The sequence below is a fragment of the Camelus bactrianus genome, chromosome 6 (genome assembly GCF_048773025.1).
Source record: "Camelus bactrianus isolate YW-2024 breed Bactrian camel chromosome 6, ASM4877302v1, whole genome shotgun sequence".
Classification (NCBI taxonomy): Eukaryota; Metazoa; Chordata; class Mammalia; order Artiodactyla; family Camelidae; genus Camelus; species Camelus bactrianus.
Window position 1 is genome coordinate 41,269,069 of NC_133544.1, and position 27,828 is coordinate 41,296,896.

The following is a 27,828-nucleotide window of genomic DNA, read 5'->3' on the forward strand; positions in this document are numbered from 1 at the left end:
TTTTCTCTTCTAGTCTCTTCTTTACCTAGGATATTAGTTTTTGTTCACTTTGGTTCCACCTTACTTTTCACCACTTCTTAACCTCAACATGCTTTGCAGCCTCACATACTCAGCCTTCTCATCCACTTTACCATCAGAATATTGTCCATTCCTCAAGGCTCGGCTCAGAACTCACCAACTTTACCTCATTGGTAATCCTTCTAATTGCCGTCACCAGAGTTCTCTTTGTTCTCTGAATGCCTCCAGAGAGTACTGACTCTGTCATTCGTGTCTCCAAATATAAGCATTATTAGTTACCCTGTGTGTTCTGCCCTCAGCTACCTTGTATATCGGCTTTCAAGAGCAGAGTGTGCTTCCTCAGCTGTTTAGTATTTCTTTTGTATCTGTCATGTAACAGGCACTTAGTATTTAATGAACTGTTTATATTAACTACCCTGTTACTTAGTTTTCTGCTTGTAATTTCTCTTAAGGTAATCTTGCTGATTTTTAAGTGTTTTGTTTGTTTGTTTTTTAATAGATGTGAAAAAAGATTGGTCTGACCATGCTCTCTGGTGGGAAAAGAAGAGAACCTGGCTTCTTAAGACACACTGGACCTTAGATAAGTATGGCATTCAGGCTGATGCTAAGCTTCAGTTCACCCCCCAGCACAAACTGCTCCGCCTGCAACTCCCCAACATGAAGTATGTGAAGGTGAAAGTGAACTTCTCTGATAGAGTCTTCAAAGCTGTTTCCGACATCTGTAAGACTTTCAGTAAGTATTATATAAATTTATCATGTAACTGTGAGTTGTGTGGTGTGTATATGACTGATGACTGACATTTAGCTTATCTCAAGGAGTGGGGATTGGGGTGAGCTATCTGTGTTTGTGTGCGTATGAAACTTTTACTGAATTCTTCAAAGTTTTTATATTACTTTAAGATAAAAAAATGTTGAGTTAAAGTGGAACAGGAAGAGTCCAGTAGAGATCTTTCCTTACTAGAAGTATTTGATCTATTTACTATTATTTCTGATGACTGTATTTTTATGGAAAGTAGAAGAAAACAGGCATTATTTTCAGAGGGATGTAGCTGTTGTAGTGTTGCCATCACGTAAATCAGTATCTGATTTTAGTGATTCAGGTAGATTGTGTCACTTCCTTCACTGAAGGCCTGACACAGCTCCTAAGGAAATGACCATGAGTGTTGTCTTCCTTAACTAGCCTACAGTTTGAACACTCTTGTAGCAATTTTGTTTATGTTTTCTGAAATGAGATGTGGATTACTTTTGGCTGACCCAGTTCTGTTGTATGACAGGAAGTATTCAACCGTCAGAGAAAATGTGAACCATTGTCATCATCATGAGTACATAGCTCTGTTGTGGCGTAGATTTGCAGGCAATACCGGATGTTACTATTTTGATCTAATGGCTCAAATTATAAGGTTTTTTTATGTTTAATGGAATTTTTTAAAAAAAAATTAATATACATAAAAATACAAAAAATTATATAACAATTACCTAAACTCTGTTACCTAGAATTAGTAGCTGATATTTTGTCATTTTACTAAACTTTTTTAAAAGTCAGAATAATTACGAGGTAAAGTTCTTGATTCACATTCTCCTCTAATTTCCCTTCACCAAGCTTCTGCTGTCATAAGGTTAGTGTGTATCCTTCCAGTACGTCTGAAAATACGTAAATACACACACATACATGCACATACATGTACCCATATCTGTGAGTATATATATCCAAAACCGAAGTAAGTTACTGCAATTGCTGTGACAGTATCTTCTTATGCCATTTTGTACACGTATGGAGGAATTTCTCTTTCATGTTTATGTGGAAGTAGAAAGTAGAATTACTGTGTTTTACTAGAAATTAACCACAGAAAGAAAAAAATGACTGCATGGAGACTAAACAACATGCTACTAAAAAATTAGTGGGTCAAAGATGAAATCAAAGAGAAAATTTAAAAATACCTTGAGAAAAATGACAGTGAAAACACAACTGCACAAAATCTATGGGATGCAGCAAAAACAGTCCTAAGAGGGAAGTTCATAGTGATACAGGCCTTCCTCAGAGAACAAGAACAATCTTAAGTAAACAACCTAACCTACCACCTAAAAGAATCAGAAAAAAGAATAAACAAAACCTAAAGTCAGCAGAAGGAAAGAAAGAATAATGATCAAGGAGGAAATAAAGACTTTAAAAGATAGGAAAAAATTAATCAAGCCAAGAGCTAATTTTTTTTGAAAGAATAAACAAAATCAACAAACTTCTGGCCAGGCTTACCAAGAAGAAAAGAGAGAGGACATAAATAAACAAAATAAGAAATGAAAGAGGAGAAATTACAGCCAACACCACAGAAATATCAAAAAACCATAAGAGAATACTATGAACAACTATATGGCAACAAATTGGACAACCTAGAAGAAATGGACAAGTTTCTAGAAATATACAGTCCACCAAAACTGAATGAAGAAGAAATAGATCATTTGAGCAGACCAGTCACTAGAAGTGAAGCAGAATCAGTAATTAAAAAACTCTCTACAAATAGAAGTCCAGGACTAGATGGCTTCACTGGTGAATTCTACCAAACATGAAGAACTCAGACCAATCCTTCTCAAACTCTTAAAAAAGACTGAAAAGGAGGGAATACTCCCAAACTCATTCTATGAAGCCACTATCACCCTGATAACCAAAACCAAAGACACTACCAAAAAAGAAAATTACAGGCCAGTATCTTTGATGAACATAGATACAAAAATCCTCAACACTCTATGACCAGCAGTCCCACTTCTGGGCATATATCTAGAGGAAACTCATTTGAAAAGATACATGCACTCCAGTGTTCACAGTAGCACTGTTTACAATAGTCAAGACATGGAAGCAGCCTAAATGTCCATTGACAGATGAATGGATAAAGAAATGTGGCATATAAATACAATAAAATACTACTCAGTCATAAAAAGGATAAAATAATGCCATTTGCAGCAACATGGATGGACTTGGAGATCGTCATATTAAGTGAAGTAAGCCAGAAAGAGAAAGAAAAGAAAAGAAAAAGAAAAAGCAAGACAAGTGATTTGAAGTGATTCCATATATATATATATGGAATCTTAAAAAAAAAAACAGACACAAATGTAGCCTTTTGAGATTGACTCATTTACAAAACAGACAGACTCACAGAAAACAAATTTATGGTTATGGGGGGGGAAGAGTGGAGAGGGATAAATTGGGAGTTCAGGATTTGTAGATACTAACTACTATATATAAAAATAGATAAACAACAAGGTCATACTGTAGTTCCTACAGGGAGCTATATTCAAGACCTTGTTATGTCCTATAATAAAAAAGAATATGAAAAAGTATATAATATATATGAATCACTATGTTGTACAACAGAAATTAGCACAACATTGTAAATCAACTATACTTCCAATTAAAAAAAAAGAATTGCTGTGTTTTAAGTGTACACATAATTCATTTCAGATACTGTCAAATTGCTCTCCCAAGAAGTTATACCAGTTTACATTCCAGCCAGCAATATGTGAAAACCCATTGCCCTAAGTCATCACTAACACTTAAATGTCAGTTTTTAGTATTTGCTTCTCTAAGTGAAAAAAAGCAGTATTTCATTTTAGTTTATGAAGTTAACTGTGTTTTTTGTTTTTATTGGCCATTTCAGTTTCTTTCTTGAATTACCTGTTTATATCATTTATCAATTATTTTTAAGTAATAAACTTTTTTAAGAGCAGTTTTAGGGTCACAGCAAAATTGAAAAAAAAATACAGAGTGTTCTCATATACCCCCATTCCCACACATACAACCTCCCCAACTATCAACATCCCACACCAGAGCTGGACCTTTGTTGTACATGATAAACTCTTCATTGACACATCATTATCATCCTGACTCCATGGCTTACATTAGGGCTTCCTGTTGGTATTATACAGTCTTTGGATTTGGGACGAATGTATAATAACTGTCCATCATTATAACATCACACAGACTAGTTCACTGCCCGAAAAATCTTCTGTATTCTGGCTTTTCATCCCTTCCCTACCAACTCCTAGCAACTGCTAATCTCTTTACTGTCTCTATAGTTTTGCTTTTAAACAGTGTCATACAATTGAGATCTTACAACATGTAGCCTTTTCACATTGGTTTCTTTCACTTAGTAATATGCACTTAAGCTTCCTTCATGTCTTTTCATGGCTTGATGGCTCATTTCTTTTTAGCGCTGAATTAATACCTTGTTGTCTGGATGTGCCATAGTTTATTTATCCACTCCACTAGCGACAGATATCTTAGTTGTTTCTAAGTTTTGCAGTTGTAAATAAAGCTGCTATAAACATTCATGTGCAGGTTTTTTGTGAACTACATCTATGACTCCTTTTAGTAAATACTAAGGAGTGTGATTGCTGGATCATATGGTAAGAATATGCTAAGTTTTGTAGGAAACCACTAAACTGTCTTCCAAAATAGCTGCACCATTTTGCATTTGTATCCATCAGTGAATGAGAATTCTTGTTGCTCTCAATCCTCACCAACATTTGGTGGTGTCAGTGTTCTGTATTGTGGCCATTCTGATAGATGTGTAGTGGTATAAGCATTGCTTTAATCTGCATTTCTGTGGTGATGTGATGTGGAATATCTTTTTCACACTCATTTGCCATCTGGTACATCTTCCTTGGTGAAGTGTTAAAAAGTCTTTTGCCTATTTTTTAATCAGGTTTTTTTGTTTTTTATTGTTGAGTTTTAAGAGTTCTTTGTATATTTTGGGTAATAGTCTTTTATCAGATATGTCTTTTGCAAATATTTTATCACTGTCAGTGGCTTATCTTTTTATTATCTTTGACAGTTTCTTTCACAGAGCAGAAACTTTTAATTTTAACAGTCTAATTTATCAATTACTTCTTACATGGATCATGCTTTTGTTATTATATCTAAAAAGTCCCTGCCAAACCCAAGTTCATCTAGGTTTTTTTCTGTATTATCTTCTAGGGGTTTTTATAGTTTACATTTAGGTCTGTGATCCATTTTGAGTTAATTTTGTGAAGGATGTATGTTCTGGGTCTAGATTCATTTTTTTACATGTGGAAGTCCAGTTGTTATAGCACTGTTTATTGAAAAATTATCTTTTCTTCATTGTGTTGCCTTTACTCCTTTGTCAAAGATCAATTGACTGCATTTATGTAGGTCTCTTTCTGGGCTCTGTGTTCTGTTCCATTGATTTATTTGCTATTCTTTAGCCAGTACCACCCTGTCTTGTAGTTTTTTTGTGTTTGTATGAGGGGGTAGTAATTGGGTTTATTCATTTATTTCTATTTGGAGTTGGTGCTGGGGATTGAACCTGAGACCTCGTGCATGTGGAGCGTGCGCTCTACCGCTTGAGCTATACCTTCCCCTCACTGTAGCTTTTTACAGTAAGTCTTGAAGTCAGATAGCATCAATCCTCCAGCTTCGTTCTCCTCCGATATTGTGTTGGGTATTCTGGGTCTTTTGCCTTTCCATATAAACTTTAGAATTAGTTTAGTCAATATCCATAAAATCGCTTGCTAAGATTTTGATTGGGATGGTATTGAATCTATAGATCAAGTTGAGAGGAACTGACATCTTGACAGATTTGAGTCTTCCTGTCCATGCGCATGGAACATCTCTCCACTTATTTCTTTCATCACAGTTTTATAGTTCTTCTTATATAGATCCTGTATATATTTTGTTAGATTTATACCTAAGTATTTTATTTTTTTGGTGCTAATATAAATAATGTTGTTTCACATTTCAAATTCTACATGTTTACTGCTGGAAAGCCATTTACTTTTGTGTATTAACCTTTTATCCTGCAACCTTGATATAATTGTTTATTTGTTCCAGGAGTTTTTGTCAGTTCTTTTGGATTTTTCTACAGAGATGATCATGCTGTCTGGAAGAGACAGTTTATTTCCTTCCCAACCTGTACACCTTTTATTTCTTTTTCTTGTCTTACTGCATCAGCTAGGACCTCCAGTTCAATATTGAAAAGCACTGTTAAGAGAGGACATCCTTGCCTTGTTACTGATTTTAGTGGGAAAGCTTTGTCACCATTATGTATGTTATTAGCTGAACATTTTTGGTCGATCAAGTTGAGGAAGTGTTCCCCTCTATTCTGTTTTACTGAGTTTTTATCATGAATGAGTGTTGGATTTAGTTATGCTTTTTTTTTATATATCTGTTGATTTGATCATGTGATTTTTCTTCAGCCTTTTGATGTGATAGGTTATATTGATTTTTGGATGCTGAACCAACCTTGCATACTTGGCATAAATCCTACTTGGTCATGGTGTATAATTATTTTTATACATTGTTGGATTTGATTTGCTAATACTTTGTTAAAGATATTTGCATTTATGTTCATTTAGATACTGGTCTGTAGTTTCTTGCAATGTCTTTGTTTGATTTTGGTATTAGAGTAATGCTGCTCTCATAGAATGAATTAGGAAGTATTCCCTCTGCTTCTGTCTTTTGAAAGAGATTGTAGAGAATTAGTATAATTTCTTCCTTAAATGTCAAGGAAGAAAACTCCTTGACATGGGTTTTGGCAATGATTTTTCTGAATGTAACACCTAAAGCACAAGCACAAAAAAAAAAAAAAAAAAAAAAAAAGTGGGATTACAGCAAACAAAAACAGTTTCTGCACAATAAAAGAAATGATCAACAAAATAAAAAAACAACCTATGCAATGGGGAAAACATTTGCAATACGTATATGTGGTAAGAATTTTATATCCAAAATACATAAAGAGCTCATACAGCTCAATAGTATAAAAATCCCCAAATAATCCAATTGGAAAATGGTCAAACGACTTGAATAGACATTTTTCCAAAGAAGATATACAAATTCTCAACAGGTATATGAAAAGGTACTCAACATCGTTAATCATTAGGGAAATATAAATCAAAACTACAATGAAATATATCTCACACTTGTTAGAATGGCTGTCATCAAAAGAAGAGAGAAGTGCTGATAAGGGTGTGGAGAAAAGGGAACCCTTGTGCACTGTTTATAGGATTGTAAATTGGTATAGCCACTATGAAAAACAGTATGGAGGGTCCGCAAAAAATTAAAAATAGAGCTACCATGTGAGCCAGCAATTCCACTTCTGGGACTATATCCAAAGGAAATGAAAAAACACTGTTGAAGAGATCGTCTGCACTCTTGTGTTCATAGCAGTAACATTTACAATAGCCAAGACATGGAAACAACCAAAGTGTTCATCAGCAGATGAATGGAAAAAGAAAATGTGGGGGGTATGTGGGTGTATGTGTGGTGGAATATTATTCAGCCATAAAATAGGAGGAAATCCTGCCATTTGTGACAACATGGATGAACCTTGAGGGCATTATGCTAAGTGAAATAAGTCAGAAAGAGAAGGACAAATACTGTATTATCTCACTTATACGTGGAATCTAAAAACAATTAATAATCCAGACTCGCAGAAAAAGAGATCAATTTGTGGTTACCAGAGTCAAGGGTGGAGGGTTGAGGAATTGGATTATAAGGCAGTCAAAAGGTACAGACTTCCAGTTACAAAGTGAGTGAGTCCTTGGGGATGTGGTATACAGCATGATGACTGGAGTTAACATTGCTGTATGGTTTATTTGGAAGTTGTTAAGAGTAGATCCTAAGAGTTTTAACACAAGGAAAATAAACTTTTTTTTTTGTATCTATATGAGATAATGGATTTTAACTAAACTTACTGTGGTAGTCATTTTGCAGTATATGTAAGTCTAGTCATTATGCTGTACACCTTAAATTTACTGTTGTATGTCAATTGTATCTCAGTAAAAGTGGAAAAAATGTTCAGTAGAATTCACCAGTAAACCCATCTGGCCTTAATGCTTTCTGTTTTGGAAGGTTATTGATTATTGATTCCATTTCTTTAATAAATATAGGCCCATTCAGATTGTCTGTTTCTTGTATAAATTTTGGCAGATTGCTTTTAAAGTTTTTTATTTGGTAACAATTACCTTTGTTTTCTTTTATAATATATTTTTTTAATTGAAGTATAGTCAGTTTACAATATTGTATCAGTTTCTGGTATACAGTATAATAGTTCAGTCATACATATACACATATTCATTTTCATATTTTTCATTATAGATTACTATAGGATATTGAATCTAGTTTCCTGTGCTATACAGTATAAACTTGTTGTTTATCTATTTTATATATAGTAGTATCTGCAAGTCTTGAACTCCCAATTTATCTCTTCCCACCCTCTTCCCCCTCTGGTAACCATAAATTTGTTTTCTATGTCTGTGAGTCTGTTTCTGTTTTGTAAATAAGTTCATTTGCTTTTTTTTAAGATTCCACATGTAAGTAATATGTAGTATTTTTCTTTCTCTTTCTGGCTTACTTCACTTAGAATGACAATCTCCAGGTCTGTCCATGTTGCTGCAAATGGCATTTTTTAATGGCTGAGTAGTATTCCATTGTATAAATATATCACAGCTTCTTTATCCAGTCATCTGTTGATGGACATTTAGGTTGTTTCCATGTCTTGGTTATTGTAAATAGTGCTGCTGTGAACATTCGGGTGTGTGTATCTTTTCGAATTAGAGTTCCCTCTGGATATATGCCCAGGAGTGGGATTGCTGGAGATTGGGATTGTCGTTTATAATTTAACTCTTAAGAAAATACTTCTATGTAATGATTAAGTGAGGTTTTCCTTTTTTTTTTTTTTTTTTTAAAGAAACACTGCTGGCAAAGCATGCTAAGTTCTTTTATGTAACATAGTTTCTAACTTGCAGGCTTTACAAATGAAGGGCCTTACTGAGAGTAAGTGACACAACATTGTAAATCGACTATCTTTCAATTTAAAAAAAAATGTAAAAAAAAAAGTAAATGGCAAAGTTTAAATTGACATTATGTAGCGCTACTATGAAAGGTTATATTCTGTTTAGAGCTTGCTACCATTTCATATCATCAATAGGACATGTAATTTGAGTCTTAGACATTAAGGTATGTCTGGTGGCATTAGACACTAATTCACCTTTTTTCTCTTTTTGTTCTACTTTTGTGAAGGAGAATATATTTGGTAAGGATAGAGAAGCAAACAATGGTAGTGGAACAGAATTTGGTTTAACTGAAACTCAATGTTTAAAAATAGATTTAAAAAAATTTTAATAGTAATTTATTTCATTTTAGATCAGTTAAATTGTACATAGGGATTCTAATACAAAAAGTTTTTTTTAGGAATAACAATAAGAGTACTTTTTCTATAAAGATAAAAATTAGAAGGAAGTGGAGAAGCATTTTCTAGTTTTGGCTATTCTAGTTGATGTAGGGTAATATCTCCTTGTGGCTTCAACTTGCATTACCCTAATGGCTAAGGATGTTGAACATCTTTTCATGTGTTTAATTGCCATCCATGTGTCTTTGGTAAAGTATCTGTTTGAATCCTTTGCCACTCTTTTAAAAAAAAAGTTGTCATTTTATTGAGTTGTAAGCAGTTTTTGCATATTCTGGATACGGAAAATTTATTGGACATATGTTTTGCAGATATTTTCTTCTGTCTGTGGTTTACCTTTTCATTGTATCTTTTGAAGAATAGAAGTTTTAATTTTGATGAAGACCAGTTTATGATCCCTTTAAAGATTTTTATTCATAGACGTAAAAGTCCTTACCAAAAATTTAAGCAAATTGAGTCCAGCAATATATAAAAGACATTAACACATTAACATCATGATCAAGTTAAGTTTATCCCAAGAATACAGAATTATCTATGTGCATGTGAAAGGAATATATATTGTATTGTCATTGGGTGAGAATGTCCTATAAATGACAGATAAAGTTGGTTGATAAAAGAGTGATGTTGAAATCTTCAATAATTGTTGATTTTTTCTTGCTGCTTTCACATCTGCCAGTTTTACTTTATTATTGTTCTTATTAGTACATGCACACATTTAGAATTGTTAAGTCCTCTTGAAGAATTTACTGTTATCAGTATAAAATGACCCTCTCTATTATTTGATAACATTGTTTGCTTTGAAAAACAACTTGTCTGATATTAAAGTGGTATAATAGTAATATTTTGATTAGTATCAGTATAATTTATCCTTTTCTGTCTTGTTTCTTTTAATCTGTCTGTCTTTAAATTAGATTTCTTGTAAACAGCATAAAGCTATGGCTTGCTTTTTTATTCTAACAATCTCTACGCTTTTGTAAACTGTTTGGATCATTTACTTTTTTTTTTTTTTTTTTTTTTTGCAGCAGGGAGGTAATTAGGTTTATTTATTTATTTGGTTTTTCAGTGGGGGTACTGGGGATTGGATCCAGGACCTCACGCATGCTAAGCATGTGCTCTACCACTGAGCTATACCCTCCCCCCAGATCATTTATTTGACTATCAGTGTGGTTGAGTTTAAATCTACCATCTTGGTATTTGTTTTTTATATAGTATTTATTTTATTTTTAATTTTCTGTGTTTTCTTTTTTTTTTTTTCCTTGTTGCCTCTTTTATTTTGGATTGAGGGAGATTTGTTACAATTACTTTATCTTCACCTGTGACTTACTAGCTATTACTAATTTTATTCTGTCTTTTTTTGTGGTTATTCTAGGGTTTACAATATATGACTTTAACTTTATTCATATTCTGTATTCAAATAGTACACCATTGCACACATAGTATAATAATCTTAAAACGGTATAGTTCCATTTCCCCTTTCTTGCTCTTTGTGCTATCGTCATATGTTACTTTCAAATATGCTAAAACTCATATATTATTACTCTCTCCTAAAAAAACTCTTTAATAATTTTAAAAATATTAGAAAATAAGAAAAATGGTCTTTTGTAATTGCCCACACATTTATCATTTCTCAGTGCTCCATGTGAGGATATTTTCCATGTGATAGCCTTTTTCTTCTCAGTATTCTATGTATTAGGAAGACTTCTCTCACAATTGCTCTCTCTCTGAAGCTCTCCTCTCTATGGTACTCTGACCACAAATTCTGGCCATCTTGGCCTCCCTGGATTCCATCCCACATCTCTCAACTCAGCGAGACCTGACTGCCTGCTCCCCACCCTGAACCACTTCTAGGTAGTAAGCTCTTATGCTCAAAGAGTTCATTCTGTTGTTTTTCTCTTCTGTCTTGTGCTCCTTGTTGTCTGAAAAACTTACTTTTCTTTTCCTTTTCTGATTGTTTAAATAGGAGGGTAAGTAATATTCTTGTTACTCTATCTTACTTGAGACCCTCCATTCATAATTTATGCTTGATTTTCTTGCAGCCATATACCTTTTTTAGAAAGCCATCATTTGCTCATTGAAGCATTGTTTATAATAACAAAACCATTTCTTTCACAGAAATTTCAGATTGAACATGTTCAAAACTGAGCTCATGGTATTCCTTCCCAAATCTCTGTGCTCCATCCTCCCCACTCTGCCTCTCGGAAGTCTCCATTAGCAGTAAAAGCATCATCCCAGAAACACATACTAGAAACGTGGGAGTCATCCTTAGCACCACTCTCTTCGTTACCTACACATTTCATCAATGACCTAGAAGTGTTCATTTTGCCTCTAAAATGCAGCTTGAATCTTTTCACATCTTTCCATCTCTACCATCCTTACTGCTCTATGGGCCACACCACCACCATCTCTCTCCTAGATTGTCCTAGCCATCTCCTAAATGGTCTTCTTTATCCATTCTTGTTCCTTCTAATTCATTCTTTACAATACAGTAAGCAGAAAGATTTTGAATTTTTTTTTAAATCAAAGCAGTAGATGCAGAGTTAAAAAGGCGTATAATATAAAACCATTCTTCTGTCCTATTTCTTTCCAGCTCCTAAGCACATTCCCTACCACTTTCTACTTTTCTACTGTTTCTAACTTTTAGTTCCGTAATTTAAATAATGTGCTTATACTGTTACTTCTTGATTTACCAGTTTTAGATACCTGTTCACTTCTTTTTATTCAACTTCCCCCCTTTATTTTAACTATTACAATTTTTGACTAAATCAGTATTATTGTTTGCATTACTTTCACAAGGTAAATACTTTTACTTCCTACATCAAAGTTTATACTTTTACCTTTCCTGTCTTATATGCCTTTTTGTTTACCATTTGCTTAGTTTTCAACCTACTCTGTTGCTGATTTTTCTGCATTCTAGTTTATCTATACATTTCATTGTCAAATGCATTATCTGATAATAATCTCCTCCCTCCTTCCTTTTTTTTTTTTCTTCTTGTGTACACTCTGAAGTCCCTCTATCCTGCTCCAATCTGGAGTAGGTGGCTTCCAGGTCATGGTGTAGTCAAAGCCACAGAACTTCCCTTCACCATTATCCAAGGAAAATGTCTTCTCTCTCATATTTGGTCCTTGCATTTTCCTCATTGTTGATTTGCTCATTTTTCCTTTGTGAACTGTATATCCTCCATCATTAAAGGTGAATGGGATGTAAACTTTTAAGTTGTTATATTTGAAAATGTCTTTATTTTGCCTTTTAATAGAATTGCTGGGTTGAAAATTATTTTCCCCTCAGAATTGAGAAGTCACTGTTCAGTTGTTTTAGTTTGTAGTGTTATTATTTATAGTCCTGATAGTATTCTTAATCTTTATTTTCATCCTTTCTGTAGCCTGCTTTTCTCTCTGGAAAGTTTTAGGATCTTTTTTTTTCTTGCAGTTTGAAATTTCATAGTAGTGTGCCTTAATTCCTCCCCTATGTTTTTTCTCTCTTCTCTTTGTTGCTAGTAATTAGTCAGACATTGTTCTTGGATTGATCATCTTACCTGACTTTATATCTCTTCTGTTGGATTTTTTTTATTGTGGCTATCAAATTTTAATTTTCACTGTTTTTATATTTTTATCTGGATGTTTGTTACGCAGGTGTTAATACATTTAAGAGTTGTGGACTTCATATAAGTTAAGCCATAAGAAAACAGTTTCTAAAAAAGTGGAAAGAATCTTTCCTCCCCCTTGTTAATATCCAAGATCTGTTTTTTACCTCTGGTTATCCTTTAATATCCTGTTCATCTCTCATGGATGCCATTGCCTTATCTTTCGGGGGAGTTGTAATTAAGAGGTTTTTGTTTTGTTGTGTTCTGTTCTTTGCATTATCTCTGTTTCCCTAAGTTCTTTTTCTTTTCATTTAGTCTCTTCCATATTAGAAAGTCTGTGAGTTTTCCATTCCTGTCATACATTTAGCAGCTGAAAAAAACACACATTTATTATCTCACAGTTTCTGCAGGTGAAAAGTCTGGGCACAGCATGGCTTAGCTGTGTCCTCTGCTTAGAATTTTATAAGGCTAAAATCAATGTGTCAGCAAGGCTCTGTTCTTTCCTGAAGACTCTGAGAAAGAATTCTGCCTCATAGAATTGGGTTCCGTGTGTCTGTAGAACTGAGACTCTCCCTGGCTTGTCTGCCAGCTTCTAGAGGCCTCCTGAATTCTTGAATTGTGGCCCCTTCCACAAAGCCAGAAAGAGCAGGTCCAGCTATTCTTGGTCCTCAAATCTTTATGACCTCTTGTCTCTTATCTTTCCTCTGCTTCCCTCTTCTGCCTTTCTTTTCTGTTAGGCAGGCTTTCTGTGGTTGCGTTGGACCCACTGAAAGAATCCAGGATAATTACCCTAAAATCAGTAGATCAGTAACCTTAATTCCATTTGCAAAGTCACAGCAGTACCTAGGTTAGTATATGACTGTATAAGCAGGAACAGGAATTTTAAGAAACTATCTCTTGAATTCTATCTACCACAGAGTCCTTTCTGTAATATCTGTCAGTCATTGACTGTCCATTCATATAGATAGCTAGTAGGAAGCCCTAGTTGAATGGAGTTTAGCTTGTCACCCTCTGTAGGGTATTTAGATATTGAGCAAGCTTTTTCAAATGTCATTATCTCTAAAAGATCTTTTCCCTAGGGCTGTTGAGATTCTCCTCTAAGGAATCCTAAAGGGTGTGTATATCTAAGGGGTAGGTTCAATCCAGTATTCGGACAGGATTCATTTTTCATGTCTCTGTTTTCAGTACTTGGTCATGCTTGATGTTTGGCATCAGCGTGTTTCCCATTGGTATCTTCTGCAAATACCTTGATTTTTGTGTGTCCACTTTGCTGAGTCATTTGTTAACTCTCCTATCTATTCTGCCTCAACATTTTCCTGATGTTGCTTATCTGATGTTTTTCTCCTTTCCCTCCTTGTTGGTTCACGTTTTATTTCTTTTACTTCTTGGTATGATTTTGGAAAGGAGTGAAAGTAAGTGCACAAGTGCAACAGACATTTAACCAGAAACTCATGAACACTTTATTATATTATTTATTTATTTAATAAACAACAAAAAGCTATTTCTCACAGTTCAAGAGGCTGGAAATCCAAGGTCAGGGTGCCAGCATGGTCATGTTGTTGTGGAAACCTTTTGCAGACTGCGAGGGATTTCTCTGGAGCCCTTTTAAAAGTGCACTAATCTCAATCATGAGGGTGGAGCCCCCCTGACCTAATCACCTCCCAAAGGCCTTACCTCCTCATGTCATCACCTTCAAGGTTAGGTTTCAGCATATGAATTTTGAGGGGACACAGACATCCAGACCATAGTATTCTCCAACCCTTGGTTTGGACTTGGCCATGTAACTTTCTTTGGCTAATGAGATACTAAAAGAAGAGCTACACAGCGGGCTTGAAATATGTTTATGGAGTTGGGTTTGTCTACTTAGATTCACCATTGACCATGAGAACATGCCACAGGCAGCCCACTGGTCCAAGGAACTGACCCCGACCCAACCTTGCATCCAAGCTGAGCTGAGCCTAGCTGAGATCATCAAAGCCACCCCAGCCAACCTGTAGACATAGGAGGAAAAATAAAACATTGCTCTTTTTAAAAAAAATTTTTTTAAATTGAAGTATAGTCAGTTTACAATGGTTGTGTTAATTTCTGGTGTACAGCATAGTGATTCAGATATAATATATATTATTTCTTTTGATATTTTTTCATTATAGGCTATTACAAGGTATTGAATATAGTTCCCTGTGCTATACACAGTGGGACCTTGCTGTTTATTTTATATATAGTAGTACCCTCAAATCCTGAACTCCCAATGAAAACTTTGTTTTTAAACTAAAATCTGATTATTATTTTACCAAAGAACCCGTCTCTGCTTAGTTCCACACTTCCTCACCCCGTAGTTTTTGAGATATGCATATTATATATATTACATAGCTATATATATAATTTATGTAGTCTATCTTCCACCAGAATTGTATTCTACTTGATAACATTATATTGATTTTAAACATTAAATTTTATTTCTATGTAGTATATCATTTTGTTATAAATAGATCCTGGATCTTTGCTTTGTATAATGACTCATAAATGCTAGCATATCTTTATTACTGCACTATAAGATTTAGCATAAAGGAAAGATAGCATTGTATTTTGGTACGCTCATTTAAAAGTTTTTATATCTCACAGTCCGTTAGGTGTATTTTATTTTGGTTTAAACCTTGTTTAATTACTTATGCTCTTCACCAAGCCCACTCTTACATGTGTGATTCAGATTCCTAAGTTCACATTTCTTCTTGATATAAAACACAGTAAATACATAAGTCCTAAATTTCTGTATTAGTGAAATAGTATCTTATGTGGACGGGTAGGTTTACTTCACTTTATTTTTATAATGAAATGAAAACCACTTATTCACAGACTTCATGTGTAGTCAGTGGCTACCCTGTTACAATATAGAACTACCTATCATTAGAGAAATAAGATGTTTTCCTCCCTGCTCCCCTTTCTGTAAGCTACTAGTTCTCAAGGAGAAGTTGGAATCAAAATTACCGATAAAATTGTGATATAATTGATGTATAACACTACATTAATTTCAAATAAAAATATATTAGTTTCAAACAACATAATGATTCAGTATTCGTATATATTGTGACATGATCACCACAAGTCTGGTTAACATCCCTCACTAGAGCTTTTATTAAGCAAGCTGCTTGAATCCCTCCCTGAGTCACTAAGGGTATCTGGGGGTGTGGCCTAAGCATGTGTTTTTACTGTAATTATTTTTAACTTCACAAGCAATTCTCATAGGCACATATAGTTAGGAGCTGCTTCATCTGCTTGTGACTGACCAAAAAACTAGTTCAAAATACACATTCTTCTATTAACATTAATAGCTGGTTTGTGAGCAGACAGGAAATGACCTAGGAACAAAAATCTCAAAAGGATGAATCATGTAGTGCAGTGATTGTCAAGCAGAAGGAATGTACCAGACCACTTAGGCTTTTCCAAGTTATACATGGTTCCTTTCGTCCCACTCAACTTGACTGTGGTGAATTGTGATAGAAGCATGGCATATCTCACAGGCATGATTAATTGTATGTCCTTGTATACTTTTTAAAATGTTTACCCTGTACCAGTATATGATTTACTTTGGGGAAATGAATGGGTGGAGAGAGATTACCACCACCACCCTGCCCCCACCTAATACTGAAGCAGAGAGGACAAGTGATTATTCAGAAGCTTGGAATTTTCTAAGACCTTTATTTTCTCCCAACATGGCAATGATGGCATTTAAAACTGAGAGTACACTGAGAATTGAAAGTGCAACCCATAAATCGTTAGGTCTCTTAGCATATTAACTTGTTTCTTTTAAAAATTGTCAGGAAATGATTCAGTTCTATTAATTAGATAAATATAGCTCAAAGGATATATTTAAAGTATCTTCTGAGTTTCTGAATCTACATAATCATATCAGTTAGTGCGACTGCATCAAACCTCCAAAATTACTTTAAAGGATAAATGGGCTAACTTTGTTATGGCTTGGTTCCTTGGACTCTTAGAAGCTGATGAGGGACCAGGCAAGGAATTCAGGTGAGGCTTTATTGGGACTTGTGCTAGAGAGCAAAAACAAGTAACGGGTTCTCTTGCTCACTGTCCGAGAAGAGTGGTCTGGTTCCTTAAATAGGGTGAAGCTAGAGGTGGATCGGTGGGTCACGATGGAGGGGTGGCTTAGGTGTTCTGCCTACCCCATTGGTGCTATGTGCAGGAATCATGTGCAGTACCCTGCTTTTGCTCTGGACACTTCTGAAATTGGTTGGTTTGTGGCCTTTTTGTATCTTACTGTTTTGTATCTTACTGCCTCCACTGCCTATGTGTGCAGTTATTTTTAGTCCCTTACAGTTTCTTTGTATTCTGTTGCTCAGGGAACATTTGTTGAAGTGCAAGTACTCTGGTAAAGCATCCAGGTCCCAGCCTACCTCAATTTGAATATACAAAACTGAAGAAAATCTTTGATTTTTAATTTTTTAACTTTAGCTAAAGAGTATGCTGTACTATTTTTAACTATAAAAAGATATGCCTGGAATCTTTTAAGAAAATGACAATTTAACAAACAAGCATTTATTTTTAACATGATTTTTTTGCTGTTTAGTACTTAAGATGTACTTAGCTCAAATTTATTAATAAATAAAGAGCAGTTATGTTCACCTACTCCCTGGTAACATATCTGTTCAGGATAGTTTTATTGCTAATTCTGTTTTCATGTTTCAGAAAAACATTGACCAGAAAATAGCATGTAAAACAGAGAACAAACAAAAACCTAATGTGTACCAGAGTGTTCCTAATAGTAAAATTCAAATAACCAACAGAAAAACAAATAAAAAACCCATATAGTTATTAAAAAATTGACTTGGATTTCTTTTTTAAACATGGGACAAAGTATATACAAAATGAAATTTTTTCAAATTTCAATGTGGTTTGCAGTGATTGCTACCATGTTGATTTTTACATGCAGATTAACTGATTTGGAGAAACCTCATAGAAGAATGAGCAAAGGAAGGCAATAATAAAAATGCCTAAAAACCCATGAGGAAATGTACAACATCACTAGTAATTAAAGAAATGTAAATTAAAACAAGGAGATAAACATAATGTTTTAAAAATAAGCAAAGCTTTAAAAAAAAGTGCCCATCTTGTATCATTTTTGCCTTAAAATCATTATAACTGTTGATCCAATAATTTTACTTCAGTGAATTTCTAAAGAAATAAAATGTGGGAAAATATGTATATAGATAGATGTTTAAAGAACCATTATTTATAATGGGCACAGTGTTAGAAGATGGTTAAATTGTATATTTGCATAATTGTATACATCTGTTAAAATGATCTGATTCACATAATCATATTCCATTTTTCACGAACAGGTTTTAAATGACTTGCTTATATTTTTAAAATAATTTCCAAATTTATGCCATGATTATATATTTTTAAAATTACAGAAAAACATTAATACCTAATACTTATGAAGTACTTGTTATGTGTAAGGAACTATGCAAGGAACTTTACCTGTATTAATCATTTAATTTCCACAGCAACTTCCTATGGTAGTATCATTCTCATTTTACAGATGAGGAAACTTGGACGCTGGCAGGCTAATAAGTAGCTTGCCCAAGTCACACAGCTAATAAATTGTGGAGCAGAGATTTGAATCCAGGTAGTTTAGCTGTGTGCTTCTGCCTCAAATTGTGCCTCAGCACGTCTGCAGCAGAGTGCTCCATCCTAGTTTTAGGTCCCCTACAGATAAAAATCTTCCTGAGTGTGTAATACTGGATTGAATGTGGTGGATACTGTGGGTTCCTGAAGGTACAAGCTGCCCCTGTAAAACTCTGATATTGTGTTATGTGAGGGCTAATGGTCTTTTTGAAAAGCATATGAATCTCTCATTTAGCACAATTCGTTGAGATTTTGTTTTCCCTTGAATTGCCATGTCACCTTTGTCCAAAATAAATGACCACCTATATTTGGGGCTGTTTTGGGACCCTCTGTTCTATTTCAGCTTATTAATTGCACTGTCTTAATTGCTGTAGTTTTATGATATTTTAAAATTGGGTAGGATAAGGCCTCCAACTTTTTCTTCTTTTTAAAAATTGCTTTCACTATTGTAGAATTGTTCTCATTTCCTTATAAATTTTACAATCAACTTGTTCAAGAGTAAGTTGGAATTTTGACTGGGATTCCATTGAATCTTTAGCTCAATTTGGGAGGGAACTGACTTCTTAACCATTCTTGTGATTTACGGACATGGTATGTAATATGTAAAAAAATATATATACACTTACTTGGGTTTTTTTTTGTTATTTCTGTGTAACCATTTTGCTGCTCATCAGGTTCTTCACATGAAAATGAATAGAATAAACACAGAAACTTGGAGCCATTCACAATATCATAGCAGAAAAGTTTGAGCTCATTAAGATTTTGAGATTTGGTAATGATATGAAAGTATTTTCTCTACATTTACTTCATGAATCTTGGGTAACTTATGACATACATAATGAATGAGGGCTATCATATAGACATTAATTTCTTACAGTTTTGGATTAAAAATATGTAAACAAGAGTTCTAATTTTTTTTTCTGTACCCTAGTAGATTGTTACCTTTCTACTTTGAGGTAACTACATTTATTGGATAGTTTTGAATTAAGAGTGCTTTGGCAGATTGTTTTTGAAACAGTCAGTCTTTTGCATGGCTTTAATATCTGACAAAACACATACACACATACACAGAAGGAAATTACAAATTCTTATCTTGAAAGTGATTAATCAATATGGATTTACCAAGTGTAAAGTTTTTAATTTTTCCATTATTTTAGTAAAATAGTATTTTCTTATTTTAACAGATATCAGACACCCTGAAGAGCTTTCTCTCTTGAAAAAACCCAGAGATCCAACAAAGAAAAAAAAGAAGAAGCTAGATGACCAGTCTGAAGATGAGGCACTTGAGTTAGAGGGGCCTCTTATCACTCCTGGATCAGGTGAGGCTTTGACTAAGCAGGGGCTCAGTGTGAGAACCAGGGACTGTATGCCTGTGACTTTTTGATAGTGAAGTAAATGGGCTGTGTGGCTCAGGAGACTGGTCACGTTAAAGAACACTCTCCTTGAGCATCTTTTCCCTCAGTCTTGAAATAATCACTGGAATGTGTCGTTGCAGCTCATCATGTCACGTGTTAATAGTTGTATCAAGAAAAACTGGTTCTCTGCTCAGAAACAGTCAACAGGGTACAGTACCTTAACTGGACTCAGTTCTTTGTTTTGTGGAAATGAGAGAGTTTTTAGTATTTAGTTCTGTGTTTTTGGTATTTTGTGAAAACCACTGCTATTTAGTTAAGACATTATTACTTCCATCAGGTTGTTTAAAACCTTCTCTATGCTTTGCAGGTCTCTTAGTGCCTCTCTACCTTTTTCCTTTTAAGGTATTGCTCCTTTAAGAAGCTTTCTCAGATTTCCTTCCATTACCTCCCTAACCTGAATGAGGTATCTTTCTGTCATAAGTCACCAGGCTTTTCTGTTTGGTATTTTACTGCATGTTCTCCCCTAATAATTGTGAGCTCCCTGCATGAAGAGCCTGCCCTTCACCTTTTTGTTTCCAGGACCTAACTCAGCATATGGCATCCAGCAGGAACATAAATAGGCAGTGTGTTTTGAGTAGCTAGATGACCAATTAATTATATTACATGGTTCTTAAGTCCTGGGACATTATAGTTTCCCACGTTTCCACTGGCCATACATTTACTAATCCCTTTCTTAGGACAGATCCCTGAAGCAAACATGTAAACTAATTTTACTAATCCATTTCACTCCTGGTTTTTAAAATTCTGGGATGAGGATGATGGTGATAAAAGTAAATACTGAACATAGAGCTTATGTATGCCTAGAACTAGTTCATATACTTCACCTGTGGAAACTCATTTAATTCTCACTACAGTCCACTGAAGTGGATTATGTTCTTACTCACATACAAAAATAAAGGTATTTGGCACAATAAGTTTAGGAATGTCTAAGGTCACATACCTTGTAACTTTTACGTCACTACCCAGGTACTGATCACATTTGGGAGATATGAAGAAATAAGAGTCCTTACCCTTAAGTAGTTACTGTATTTAAGAAGGTAGTCTATAAATATTAAATGATTGTTGTGGAAAATAATGTTATAGGAATTCAGAAGACAAAACAATTCCAAATAGGGTACATTCAGTTTGTGAATTAGCTAGGATTCCAGTGGCTAGGATTTTGAAGGGAAGAAAAGGCAATCAAAGCAGAAAGAATAATATTAACAAAGAACATTCTGGCAAAGGAGAAGTACAAGATGTGTAAATAAACCAGTTGAGCCAATTCATGGGCAAGACCTTCCGGGAACTTCAGGATCACACTGGAGGGTATTTAATGTCAGGCCGAGGAATTTAGACGAGTGCACTGTAGGGTCATTGGTTTCTAGAATATGTTACAAAATGAACAAATCATTATTTTAGAAAGAATATCTAATTTAATTCCAGTAAAATGTGGAGGAGGGAATGAGGGGAAAGGGGTGCAGGCATTGGGTGAAGCCTGTAGATTAAAGAGGTAAAAGAAAATAAAAGAATGTGTCTGTCATTAGAATAAGGTTAATTTTAAAGTCTGATTTAGACCTGATGATTTATATTGATGAAGGAATCTGACAGTAGACACAATCTCTGCTTTCAGCTAGTTTTTAGTGTGAATGGAAGCTCATTTCATTCTTAAAATGAAGAACTACATAGAAAAGTATATTTATGGGATGATTTGGAGTGGTTGAAATTAGGCAGGATTGGTCTTAGAATTGCAAACGAGAGCTTTTATATAGTGCTTTGAGAAAAGACAATTGGAAGACAAAGGATGATGAATTATGATGAGGGAAAGCTACAAATCTTTAAGAGTAAGTAACTATGGGTTTCTTTTCTTTCTTTTAAACTGAGGTGTTATACATAGTAAAGTGAACAGATTTTAAACTACAGATGAATATTTACAGATGTATATACCTTGTAACCACCCAGAACATGATACAGCACATAGCTTGATACCAAACCCCAGAAGGCCCCTCGCATGCCTTTTCCCAAATAACCATTTTGCCTCTCATCACAGAATAGTGTTGCCTGTTCTTGAGCCTCATATGAATGAAATCATACACTTTGGGCTTTCTTGTGTCTGTAAAGTGATTTTTTTTTAATTGAAGTCTAATCAGTTTACAATGTTGTGTCAATTTCTGGTGTTACAGCACTTCAGTCATATAGGAACATACATATATTCATTTTCATATTCTTTTTCACCATAAGTTACTACAAGATACTGAATATGGTTCCCTGTTGAAGTGATTGCATTTGAGTGAAGGAATTTTTTTAAAAATAGGTTTTAGTTGTCTACACCCAAGTAGTTTAATTAAAAGCATTTGAGGAGTTAAGAAAGTACCCAAAGATAGTGATACGGAGAGGGCTGATGACCTGTAGGGAAAATGTCCCATACACATGTGAAAAGTAACTTGATCCATTTTAAAAGAAATATTAAATACCTAGTTTGTCTCCTTTTATGATTTGTCAGTCACTTTAGTCAATTATTGGACCAAATACTGAGAAATATGATCAGTTGCTTATTGTGTCCATAATAAATAGCAACAAGTCCATATATCTCAGTTCATGACATCTTCTGGCTGTCAGACACTATGCTCAGTGCTTCACAGATGTTCCTCTACTGCAGGGTGTGATAAGGAGAAATCTTCATTTTACTGAGAAGGAAACAGGCTCACTTTCCCTTTGTTCCCGTGAGCTACTTGAATTGTGACCATGGTTAATAATTTTTTAATATATATATTCAGTCAATGATAACTTATTTAATACATACACTATCTTTCATTTGATCCTCACAAAACACCTATGATTTTGGTGGCATTATCCCCATTTTATTTACAAGGAAAGAACATCACAAGGATTAAATAATTTCCCCAGGGTCACAAAGCTTCGTAAGGGACACAGCTAGGATTCAAATGCAGCACTCATGTTTCTAACCATTATGTAACATCATCTCTCAAATTATAATATTTAAAGTAAATATTTTGTTAATTCTAATAGGAACATTTGATAAAATATTAGTGTGTAAATTATACTTCAACAAAGCTTATTTTTTTCAAAGTAATGTTTCAGTAGGTAAAGAATCATTAGTGAATTAATGATTCTCAGACTTTAGTCAAGTCGATCCCATGTCTGGGGGAAACAGTTTTTCCAAGAATTAACTTTACTGTATAGTGCTGACTTGCAAATTACTAATTTCAGGATCTATTATGTAAATAGAAATAGAAAATTATCTTTTTAGGAGCTTCCCTAAGAAAATTTAAAGGCAGCTAGACAAAGGAAAAGTAATACAGAAAGTAATCAATACTTGACTTGCTTGGCACTTTGAGGAGAATCACCATGCAGCATGCCATTTTTCCTAGCTGGAATTTACCATTTTAAATATCAGAACTTTTTTTTAAGCTATTAATTTTCAAATCATGGGCTTTGTCCACTTTCTTTTATCTATATTTTTGTTTTAATGATATTAATCCTTTGATGTGATATTTTGCCTATACTGGCATTTTGTTTTCAATTTTGTGGTCTTTTGTTTGCTATACTAAAGTTTTATATTTTTATGTAATCAAATCTGTTAGTTCTGGTTATCACTCTTAAAGTCTTTATAAGTATTATAGAAATTCTGTATTTGCTTTTAATACTTTTATCATTACTTCATATTTCTATATTTATCTGTAATGTCAACATTCATATTTTTAAAATTCACCTGTAATTTGTTTTCTGTTTGGTATGAGCTAGATATTTTGATTGAAAAATTTTGTAAGTGTATTAAATACTTCAGTATACTTTTTTGTTTTAAAAAGGATCTGAATGAATATAATAACCAAGTTATGAGGCAGATTCTACTGTGTTAAAATATAGGAATACTCTCAGAAGCTATTAGGTTACATTGGGTTTTTAATATTTATAATAGGTGGCCCAAGACTGTAGTGCTTGTTTAAGTCTTTATTTCTCATTCTTACAGTTAAGTTACCATTCATATTGTTCAGCAGACTCATGTTTTGTTGCTGACTACATATGCTCCTTCATCTTACCTTGTATTAGTTTTCTGCTTCAAATGTAGTTTAAATTGGACAATCAGGGTAACAGGCTAATTGGGATTGTCACTGAACTTGAGGCTTAAAAGAAATTTAAAATGCACATACCCTCTGACCCAGCAATGCTGCTGAAATTGGGAAATAAGTACAGAAATGTTTATTGGAAGGCATTGTTTGCAATGGCAGTGGTGACATCAGTAGTAAAACTCTGTAACGAATAAATGCATACCAGTTGGGAATGACCTGAGTGGTAAGTTACGGTACCCAGGAGGCACCGTGCTTAGCTGCACTCAGACTGCTGATTTATAGCTTTGCTCTGCAGCTTACTAGCTCTTGACACTGGACAAGTATATTAACTTCTCTGTGCCTCAGTTTGCTCCTCTAAAGTGAGAATAATAGGGTTGCTGGGAACACTAAATAAGTTCTTACCACAGATTGCCTAACAAAATAAGAACAAATGGGAACAGTGAATTGATCAAATGTGAAGCATAGGTTATACAAAGTATAGGAAAGTAATAGGGAAGGGAATTGATTGTGTGGGTGATTCTATTAAATGCTGTGTAATTTAGGGGAATATATTTTCTGTTTTAGAAACTTCTTAAGGAAAAATGTCAGTTCTAAGTTTACTCAGTTTTGAATAGTAATTATAGTTCATCATACCAGGAATGAATTTTCAGTATTCTGTCATGTTTAGTAAAAGACTTATCTGCTAGGTCTTTGAAATTAACAGTGAGAAGATTCTGCCTAGGAGGTGATGTTTCCCCAAACTTTATTTACATGTATACTCTCTATAGCAGAATTATTCTTTGCCCAACTGAGCTGGGCCTCAGTTTGCTCCTCTAAATTGAGAATAATAGGGTTTGGGGGAGCACTAAATGAGTTGTATTATTTAACAAGATTCAGATTCTACAAGTTGCTTTTAGAACATTTTCTTTTTAAGAATTGTGGCTAGAGGACAAAATATAATAAATAGAGTTAGGACTTTGGAGGGGGGTGCTTTTATTAATGTCATTCTGAACTTAAAAAAAAGGCTTAATTTAAATCTCAATTTTTGTAGTTTAAATGACAGGATAGATCATCAGTTGACTAATTCATGTAGCCTCTACTATATGCCTAGGCCTTTAAGAAGCAAATTAAAAAGACAATATCCGTACCTTCAGGGGTTTAATTATAAAATGTACCTTTCTTAGCCTCTTTCTAGAGCAAAATTTTATTTATCCCTTTGCTTTTAACACTTTATTTGTAAATCTTTTGGGACCAGTTCAGCTATTCACTGAGAAAACATCAACATAAAATTATTCTCTTAATTTATGTGAATCTAGTCAGCTACATTGAGCTGTCTTAAAACATGGCATGGTGATTTCATGTAACTAGAGCACAACCTCGTTCTGAATTGGACGAACTTGTTTTACTTAGGTTATGGCTCTATGGTTCTTTATTCTTAAATCCACTTGCAATATTTACTTCAGTTTATGATTCAGTTAGGAAAAATCTGTTTTTTCCCTTTCACATTTTCTCTTCATTTTCATTCTTTGTTTCTGTCTTCTATTGTTGCCTTTCCTTTACCTTCTGAATCCTTTCTTTCCTTTCCTATAGGCACTGATGTTCTTTACATTGGCCCTCTGAAAGGTGAGCCTTGGCACAATTAAAAACAAAAGTGTTGGTCTGTCTGCTTCAGCAATATCCTTAACTTACATTCTAACTCTCTTGAACTGATTTTTTTCCCCTAGAATTTCTACCAACTTAATTTTATTTTTTGACCTTGTTATTACCTGCTCTTAATGTTACACAAGTAAAGTTAATTTCACATGTTTTCAAGACAGATAATGTACTAAAGTTTTCCCTTTCAGAACGAAGCTTGTGCTTCACAGTGTGCTTTATATAATTATAGCATGTATTATTGAAAACTAAGGTACTATACTTAATACTTAACTACCTGTTTTTCATGTTATTTATTAGGAAGTATATATTCAAGCCCAGGACTTTATAGTAAAACAATGACCCCTACTTACGATGCTCATGATGGAAGCCCCTTGTCACCAACTTCTGCTTGGTTTGGTGACAGTGCTTTGTCGGAAGGCAACCCTGGTATACTTGCTGTCAGTCAGCCAATAACATCACCAGAAATCTTGGCGAAAATGTTCAAGCCTCAAGCCCTTCTTGACAAAGCAAAAATCAACCAAGGGTAAGTTTTAAAATATAGATAGAATTTAAAAATTTCTTTATCCACATAAAGTAGAAATACTAATTCTGTCTCGTTTTGTTCCACTGCTCTTGTTAATTTGTCCAGGTGGCTTGATTCCTCAAGATCTCTCATGGAACAAGATGTGAAGGAAAATGAGGCCTTGCTGCTCCGATTCAAGTATTACAGCTTTTTTGATTTGAATCCAAAGGTACCGAGGGTTTAGAGGGATCCCTTTTTTTCCTTTTTGTTTGTTTTTTGGAAGTTGGTCGGGTAAGGAATTGCTTGGATATATATAATATATATCAAGTGTTGAATAATATTAAAAACTCAAAGCTTTGGACAAAGGCATCTGTATTTTAAATTTTAAGTCTATTGTTTTAGTAGGTTGGAAGCATGACTAAACCTTTTCTTTTTTGTTAAGATAATTGAATTTTTGGTTGATCTGTATTTTAAAGGGACAAGTTTGGTACACAGAACTGGTAAAGTTAGTTTATGTGGCTTTTTTATTTTTTTTTTAACATCTCTCTTCAACTGTACTTTAGGTGAAAGAAAAGTTTTCTGAAAGATTACTGGTTCAATTACCTTCAGATTTCTAATTATATATTCCAGAAGATGTTGCTTCAAAAAAATTCTTTTTAAGTCTCCATTTCTTGCAATCTAATAGCCAAACATTGTATTTTTACTATCAGATGGTTGGCATCATCAGTGCTACTGAAGTACTTTGCCTTTCTGATAAATTTGCTATAGAAATCTGGACATGGCACAGAGATTTGGATCTTTTGCTTTCATATCATCCTTGCAGGTGGAGGGGACCTCTCTTGACTGCTCATCCTTTTCATGTCTAGATTATAGTCTAGATTTTAATGTATATTTATTATTTTAAATTATTTGCTTAATTCTTTATACAATTGTAAAATGTATATAGTAGAATTATTTAAAAAATCATTTTAATCCCTTTTTTGGCTATATCACATACCTAACTTTGGTAAACCAAAGATGTTCTAGGAACATAGTTACATTTGCAGGGGGTGGGAGGGGGCTATGTATATTGTTAACATTCTAAGATAGTTTTGTTAAGATATTAGTATTTGATTTTTATTAACATAATTAACTGGAGAATTCAATAACATAAGTAAATCTTTTCCATAAGCATGTGGGTGTGTGTGTATATACAAACATACAAACACACACACACACCCCCTCTTTTTTAGATTCTTAACATAATTACTGTTTCCAAAGACCCGCCACTTTGTCTGAGTGCGCTTTTCCACAGTGAGCAAGATGTTCCCCAAAATAATTAATTTACTGTCTGATTATATTAGTATCATAAGTTGTAATAACAATACTGAAAGCAATCAGTTCTACCTTATTTTAATGTCTTCAAGCTAAATTTCTTTTGTTAAGGGCTATGACAGCTAATGGTTATTTCACTGAAAAAATAACATACAGAACCTACTTCTAATACTGAATACATAAAAATATTTTGGCATATTTTAATGCCACTTTTAATGAAAAATTAGATGTGCGTACATACAGGTATAGGTAACCCTACGGGTAGCTTTTTTCCTTGTTATTAATGTTAAAGGTAATAGAGTACAAAAGAACTGTGTCTCTTTTGCTGCAGTATGATGCAATCAGAATCAATCAGCTTTATGAGCAGGCCAAATGGGCTATCCTCTTGGAAGAAATTGAGTGCACCGAAGAAGAAATGATGATGTTTGCTGCCTTGCAGGTAGTGGAGATTATTGG

The 27,828-nt window shown here is 34.1% G+C and overlaps 1 protein-coding gene across 7 annotated transcripts in view; it reads left to right on the forward strand.

Annotated features, from left to right (window-relative positions):
• The window catches only part of FERMT2 (FERM domain containing kindlin 2), a 72,201-nt gene that overhangs the window by 24,558 nt on the left and 19,815 nt on the right, over nt 1-27,828 (forward strand). For 4 of the 7 annotated variants that reach the window (XM_074365516.1, XM_074365515.1, XM_074365517.1 and 1 more), the window contains exons 3-8: nt 518-751; nt 19,624-19,758; nt 25,491-25,523; nt 25,854-26,079; nt 26,185-26,287; nt 27,704-27,811. In XM_074365516.1, coding sequence (XP_074221617.1) covers nt 518-751; nt 19,624-19,758; nt 25,491-25,523; nt 25,854-26,079; nt 26,185-26,287; nt 27,704-27,811 — 839 coding nt within the window. The remainder of the gene's footprint in view (nt 1-517; nt 752-19,623; nt 19,759-25,490; nt 25,524-25,853; nt 26,080-26,184; nt 26,288-27,703; nt 27,812-27,828) is intronic. The other 3 variants (XM_074365518.1, XM_074365520.1, XM_074365521.1) reach the window with 1 other exon arrangement.